At 48.0% G+C, this 7,569-nt stretch overlaps 1 protein-coding gene across 1 annotated transcript; it reads right to left on the bottom strand.

Moving 5' to 3' along the window:
- Positions 1-1,636: 1,636 nt before the first annotated feature.
- LOC149346709 (uncharacterized) lies at positions 1,637-3,916 on the bottom strand. Its single transcript, XM_089541408.1, has 2 exons — positions 3,544-3,916; positions 1,637-2,801 (listed from the first exon to the last, which is right to left on the bottom strand). Exons 1-2 carry the CDS (start codon positions 3,914-3,916, stop codon positions 2,335-2,337), a joined length of 840 nt encoding a protein of 279 aa, XP_089397534.1. The 3' UTR covers positions 1,637-2,334.
- Positions 3,917-7,569: the final 3,653 nt, after the last annotated feature.

Genomic DNA, 7,569 nt, shown 5'->3' with positions numbered 1-7,569 from the left:
GCACAACAATCAATAATAGTGCTCCGAAGTTCAGTCGAATATGCAGTTATAGATGTCATATTGTGAAACGAACTTCTGGTTCTATTGCACCGAGAAGATAAATAATGATTTGCACTTCATGCGAATATGGAGGTATAAATATCATATTTGTGGAACGAACTTCTTGTTCTATTGCACCGAGAAAGGGAACATGAAAACTGATCTATAAGTCACTCCATATGGGACTCAGAATCACTGTCGCTGGATGCGGCACTACGCGCAGCAGCATGGATTGAAGCTGTGTCCACAGCTAGGTTCGACTGTACATACACAAGCTTTCGAACGCGTTCCCCTGAAAGCCTGTTGCGAATCCTTGTATGGACATTCCCGAAACGTGACCAGTTTGTTCGCAGCTGGCGGATGATGGTGTATATCTGCAGCAGTCGGCAAGCCAGACGAGTTAGCAACTGGTTGGGGTAAAGGCCTTGCCACCAGGTAGATGGGGTCACGTGCTTCGCTGAAGACCCCTGTCCTGTACCAAACTCCTGCGGATGTTCTGTACTCTGCTATGTTGGAAATCAAGAAGCTAGGCTTGTATTTGCTAAAACCGCTTACATGCACAACAGCCTATGTTATTTATGCTGTGTGTGTAGCGCTGTAGAATTTGCAGCCGTTTTGTTCTACTCCAGCCGTGAGTTCAAGTATTAGTGTGTTTTTAAGTCAAGCCTGGATCTTATATGTGACCTGGCCTTCAACCCGCGTACTCGTAGCACGAACGTTTTAAAAAGCACTACCTGGCACCGGCGATGACGACTGCCCTCCAATCGTTCAAATATGCACGCTGTAATTGTTTTCAAAGCAAAAACAAAAACCTAAACTAAAAGCAAGCAATCGTAAAACCTTGAAATTGCATTGCGAAATTTTCGATGTTTTTTCCATTTTCCCTTGTCTGAAAAAAACGAAAAAAACCGGTTTTTTTCCAAAATTGCAGTGTTTTTTTCAGGCCTTCACATCACTACTCACGGCGAACTACGCCGAAGATGCCGACGCCAGTTTTTCTGCAACACTAAAGACGCACTTCAGAAGGAAATAAAGTATGAAGCATAACTAGTAGTCACCACAGCAGCTGAGTGGGAGCCGACGAAAGGGGCGCAATTTCAGATTTCTAGAAATGGCCTTTTTATCTGTAATAATCTGGCAAATGAGTACAAAGCCATGCCCTGCGTTTATCAAGTATGCTGAAACCTGACCAGCAAGGGGTCTATAGCACCTAGATTAATCCTTTCAACCAAGACTGCCAACTGCACTTGGCATCAGAATTATAATTAGGAAATAATATCCTGTTGACCACTTCCTCCAACTGAAAATTTAGTGGTAAAGCTCAGGAGGCCGTAAAAAAATTCTTTTCAAGGCCGCTGAACTTGTCACTGCAAAGAGCAACCATTATTCCTTGCTATGTTCCATTCGCAATAAACACTTGGAAAATGTTACTACAAAATTGGAAGGACATCAGGAAAGCATAGCTGAATATTATACACAGAAGCAAGTTTATTCATTACGTCATAACACAATATGTACTAAAACAGAAGCACAAATGCAATGCAACTGAAAAGAATAGAATAAACCTTGTCTCAGTGGTAAAAAAAAGCCTCCACAGTGTAGCTCAATACAGGAACTCTTATATACACGTTTTGGATATGATCGATGCCGTTGAAGGCAAGGTGCTGGATCTAAAGAATCGCCAAAATATTCCTTCTGGCCACAGCACAGAATACAGGAGTACTGTAAAGTTCAGAACATGTGCCTAGAATATGTCAAGTGTTCTAGATTTCTAGTGGTCCACAAGCTTTCGCCTCAGATTCTACCAGCATCACAAAAATTATGACAACATAGTGATAACGTCTGTACAAAACTTTTGAGGAGTTGTTTCCACTGCAGGGCAAGCAGTAGCAAAGTTAACCTAAAACTCATTAAAGGCTAAAAACATCTAAAAAGTCTAAACCTATTGATTGACAAAGCCTACTTTAAAAACGCTAGCATTAAAAATCATTAAAAAAACAGAAGAATGGCACATGAGGGAAAAAAATAATGAAAAGCACTTTACAAGCCCCCCTGTTACACCTGTACCTTAAATAAAAAATGGGCTGAGATTAAAACAGCAGGATTAAAATGCACAGCACAGGATTGCAATTTACACATGACAAATGCACATGCACACATAAAAAAAGCAGCAATTTTGATTACTTATAGTGCGTTGTCGAAAATATGCAGGCATGTCGTGCAGTCATGTACCGCAGCATAAAGACACACTTGGGAGTCATTAAAATCCCCTTAAATTTTTGAAGACAAAAGACATCAGTTGCACACCAGGCCCCTTTTCGCCATCAGCAGATCGAATCTCCTGTTTGAGCGAACTTTGCCCAATATTGTGCGCGCTTGGTGTTGTCGAGCAGCCGTACGGCGAGCCGGGGTACTCCGTTCACGCACGGGCACCTTGAGCGGCTCCGTCTTGGACTTCCTCAGCATGAGCCGAGGGATCCGGGACGCCGCCGCCTTTGGAGTCTGCGCCGCACCACTGGGTCCGACAACATTTGCCAGGATGTTGCGACGGGTGGCGCACTCTGGCAAGGACTTCATCTTGGCAAACTCGGCCGCGTGAAGCTTGGCAAAGTTCGGAGTCTTCTTGACCTTTGAAGAAGACTTTACTCCTGGTGTCTTTCGTTGCGCATTCTTTGGAGACACCGAAGCTGCTGTTGGCTGTGTCTCCTCGAGGTCTGGGCTGCTGACGTCATCAGCCTCGGGTGCAAATGTCACCTTGTTTTCTGGAAATGGCAGATGAAAAACACGAACGATTCCTAATAAGGGAGTAGTTACTCATTGGCATCCACCCGAGCGCAGCCATACGACTACAAAGGAAAGCTATACAGCTCTGAGAAAGCTGTATAGCTTTCCTTTGTAGCCGTGTGGCTGCGCTCGGGTGGATGCCAATGAGTAATTACTCCCTTATTAGAAATCTACTCCACCTTGGGGGATTCCCCTAAAACATTTGACCAACTAAGGATTTCTGAAACACTGAATGTGATATACACAAGACGAAGTATGGTACAATGCACAAACCATTAAATGCGCTTACATTTCATACAGCCTAGAGGCAGGTAGAGACAAAAAGGCAGAATAAGGAAACAAAACGCAAGTTAATGATATACCAGGTGAAATTGAGAAAGAAGAGTAAATGGACATGGGCACAAGAAGTGATGAGAGGGAAAAATAATCAAGGGGCCCCTTAGGGCAGCATTTGATAGGTTGGAGCTACTAAAAAAAAACTGAATAATGCACCATTGCCTCTCCACCCTTGGGATCATCAGGAAGAGGCAGAAGGACAGAATATAGATAAGATTAGGAAGTTTGCCACTTAGGATTTTGTCACTTGACAAAATAACACCGAAAGTAACAAATACGAAAACGGCAGGACTCACTTGGCCTTCAACGCTTCGCAGTCAGCCTGCCACTTATTGGCTTCCAGTTGAAGCTGCGCGTTTTCGTGTACTGCGACGTCAATCGCACGCCGGGCCTCAGCCAGCTCCCTTTCGTAGAGATTCTTGACGCTGCTCGCCTCACTGGCCCGCGTCTCGTGTTGCTTGTCGACCATCTGCACGAGCCTCCTGTTTTCGGTCTCAAGCTCACGGACTCGGTCGATGTACGCCGCGAGACGGTCGTTGAGGTTCGCCAGCTCATTCTTCTCCCGGATACGGGTGCGACGAGACTGACTCGGAGTCGAGTACGAACCTCGCTCGTGGCCGTTGCTCGCAACATCGGAATCACACGATGCCTCCTTGCCGACGCCACAGTCCTTGGACGGGGACACGCTGTGACTGGACGTCGTGTAGTTGACAGCCGTCTCGGGGTTGTTGTTCATAACTGTCTTGCTGTTGTTCATAACTGTTGTTCATAACTGGCCTGTGTTGCCCATAACTTACCAGTCGGCTTCATCGTATTCGGGCATCGTACTAGGGCATCGTATTCACCTAAGTATTTACAAACAGTAAGGGACTACCGTCTGTCGGTTCCTTTTAACCTTAGCCTGCGAGGTGTCCGAAATATATAGTAACTCCGAAATAACCGCTAAGCTTTCCTGCACTAAAAAAATAAAACTGAGATGAGTAGGCGCCTACGCAGAGCCGATTGCACGAGCAAACGCGCTTTTGAGTGAAGAATATATTATTGCAGCATTACACCGCCATCCATTCATACAAGGCCTCGGCCGCACGTCTAGTCGAATTTCGTACCACTTCCTATTGTCGGAGTTATTTTTTGATCAAGATTGGGTAAAAGACGCCGCTCGAAAAACATTTCGAGGATGTTCAATGCTTTGCTGCGAGCTCGCCCACGCATGCTATTTCCACCGTGTGCACCGCAATCATAGGGTTCGCAGTACAAAAAGTTCCGATAAAGCAGTGCCACATAGGTCAGAGCAGTTGTTTGAGTATACCTATAATTTTTTTTAATCTCCCACAACGTGATTGCATTGCGCCTGAATCGAAGGCAGAAAAAGCAAACATTTGATTCGAGCGCGCAGTCCACTGGGCGCCAAAGCGCGACCGTTGAGAAACAACACTCGGAAGGTATTCTTGGCCGCGCACGACATTCGATGAATGAATCCATCGCTGCTGGGGGCAGTTATTTGAGTAACCAATTTTTATTGCGACAGCAATACTACTCGCACTTTCAAGCCTTCGCGTGACCCGGCCGCAGTTACGTTTCACCGTTAGCGGAGCGAATATGGGCGACCAACTCGCTTCTTCAGAGAGCCCGGCTGCAGTTACGCCGCGCCGCGCACCTGTGGCGCTACTGCCGCTGTGACGTCATACCAGCTCTAGATTGTTTTCTTTCTCTCAGTCGCAACATGAAAAACAAAATATAAAAAATACCGAGTCGTCGCTCAGCGGCGGCCGGTAGCCACGCGTGACCTGTAGACGCGGCGCACTGCGTTCCTTCAGTTGGAGGCGCTGCGCTTTTGCTTTCGCAACCTACCAGGCTTAAAACTAAAGCTAAGACCCCGCCAATTTCTAATCTCCCATGCCATGATCTCATTTCGCACGAAGCCAAGGCAGAAAACTCACGTGCGGTCTACTGCGCGCCAAAGGGCGAGCGTTGCGAGCGTCTGCTAGCTTCACGCGGCCTAGGTGCCGCCACCGTCGGTGCCCGGCAGGAGCCGAGAGAAGGACCGCCGGCATAGGAGGAGGAGGGACGAGATGTCTTTACTTTTAGTTTATTGAGGAGCTTTACTTCGTCCCCGTTGGCCTTCGTGTTTACGGTGTCGCGTGACACCAACTTCGAAGCTGGCGATACCTTATTGTGCAGTGTACGCCCTCCGACGATTGAAATAAGATGGCGGATGAGCCGTCAGTTTTCAACCCTTTAAGCACCAACACCGGGCTGTACTCGTCATGGGGAACGGTGCTAATATCACCAGTGACGAGTCCTGCTCATCCGACCCAATGTTGAGGCTGCACCCATAGCATAGCATAGACACCATCGTCAAAGGACTGATTTGCACCCCCCCCCCTCCCCCCTCGTTCTTGTCTGACGGCCGATATCCCTTGGGACCTGGCGGCTTCGAAGGCTTGCCTGTCGGTCTTCTACTCTTCCAGGTGCTCGTTGCGTAGCAAAAGCACCGCGAATGACTAGTTACGGTGGGCGATTCTGTTGGATGAAATTTTCAACATTACACGGCGGTAGTTGTCCGTTAGAAAACGTATTTGAGACAAAAAATTGGCAGAGCAGTGGCTATTTTCGTACGTTTTTCGTGGAATAATTCCGCGGTTGTAGTGATGAGAAAGCCGGCGCCGCTAAGCCATTCTATCACTGCTGGCTTCATACACTGCAGCATCGCCACTTTCGTGGCTATGCTACACTTTTCCTGTTACCTTAACCATTAAACACAACAAAACGCTTTCTTCGGCAGTGCTGTGGAAGCTTTCACTTGGCTGTCGAAACACTACAAGTGAAGCCGGCCTTCTACTACCTACAATCGGCTTTTCCGGCCACTTTTATGAGTGGCTGAACATCCACGCCGCGTTGCCCTTCGGGCTCAGCACCGTCAGGTACATGACTATGTTCTTCATGTTAATTATTTCACTCATAGGTCACCCGTAGGAGCCATAATGCTTTCTCCCAACAGTCACCATTATTACAATGACGGTCTGTTTGGCCGCGAACGATGGGCTTTTCTCTGCAGGAGCAGGTAGTCGCTCCGGTCACTGATGAGCAGCGGGACCGCCTTGTGGAGCGCATAGCTATCGACCACCAGTGGCACTTTTCCGCTTCGAAGAGTGGCGCTGTTTCTGGGCTCAGTTTCCGGGAGTTTATGGGCAGGCGGCACACACGAGTCTCGCTTGCGCCTAGCCAGATATCTAGGTAGCCGGACTGGACGATCCCCGAGGGTGAAGGTCACGGCCCTGGGGACCCCCGGTTGAAAACCACGACAGTTCCTTCAGCATCTAGCCGCATCGTGTTGGGCGGCATCATGGTGTAGTTATGCGCTCCATGCACGAAGACAGCGCGCATCCATAGGACCCAGCCAAAATGGGGGCACTCTTGGCAGCGTTCATTGCTACGTCCACAACCGCCCAGTCGTTGGGGCTAACGTTCTACGTCCTCGCACTCCGTTACGACACTGACCGGAGCGGCCCCTCTGTGGTTCGCAGGGTCGACTTTCGTACCAAACGAGCCATACGGTTTGTTCGGACCTCTCCTTTTGCTTTCCTCGCGAAGGCAAGCCACTGATGCTGGTGCCGGCCGGTGCACGCTTCGTTTTGCGAGAGTGCTTAGGTATTTTCCTAACGGCGAAAAGAATTGAGAGCTGTCCAGTCGGTTTTAACAAAAGCACACTTGCAGTATGCGAGGCCTGCTCGAGAATTTGGCTGTAGATTTAGATTTTCTGACTCTGAAAATTAGCTGCCCCCGGTATGGATGATGTGCACGTAAAAAATTCAGAAACAGTATTCAGAACCAGTTGTGATAGTGCATACTGCGCAAATTCTTTCGACCGACAGTATTATGAAATTACTGTACATTGAACAAAAGATCTCTGAAGATGAAAGCCACACTTTTCATTGTTCAAACCCTGTGATTGGCTCATGGTAGCCTCAGCTGCCTACGCACCATAACATCCAGCATCCACACTCCTTCGTTTCCGATCAGCTCCTGATAATATCTGTTCTGTAGCGTCCTGCAGGCCTGATACAGCTTTTGCACAACCAAAAGCGGTAGGGGTGCAGCCCTGCTGCCTCAGACCTTGCGAACCTTCAGAAAACTGTCGCAGTTGTCACGAGGCACTCTGGTCATTTGGGTAATTCTGTTATGGCTTTTCCAGACTATCTCTGGAAACTGCGACTTTTGCGGTGGAAAAGTGCCGCGCGTTTTGGTAGCGCGAATGTGCATGGAATGATGAACAGGGCCCAAGTAATCTGCTGGGCATCGAGTATTCTTAACATTGAGGACTGCATTGGCATCGACTTTAGCCGCATCGAATAAGCATCTCCATGTGGTGGCATTGCGCTGCAACCATTCTTCAGTTGTATAGAAAGG

This window comes from Amblyomma mixtum, chromosome 4 (genome assembly GCF_055824585.1).
Source record: "Amblyomma mixtum isolate Tamu chromosome 4, ASM5582458v1, whole genome shotgun sequence".
In the NCBI taxonomy this organism is placed as follows: Eukaryota; Metazoa; Arthropoda; class Arachnida; order Ixodida; family Ixodidae; genus Amblyomma; species Amblyomma mixtum.
This window is presented reverse-complemented; position numbering and strand designations above follow the sequence as displayed.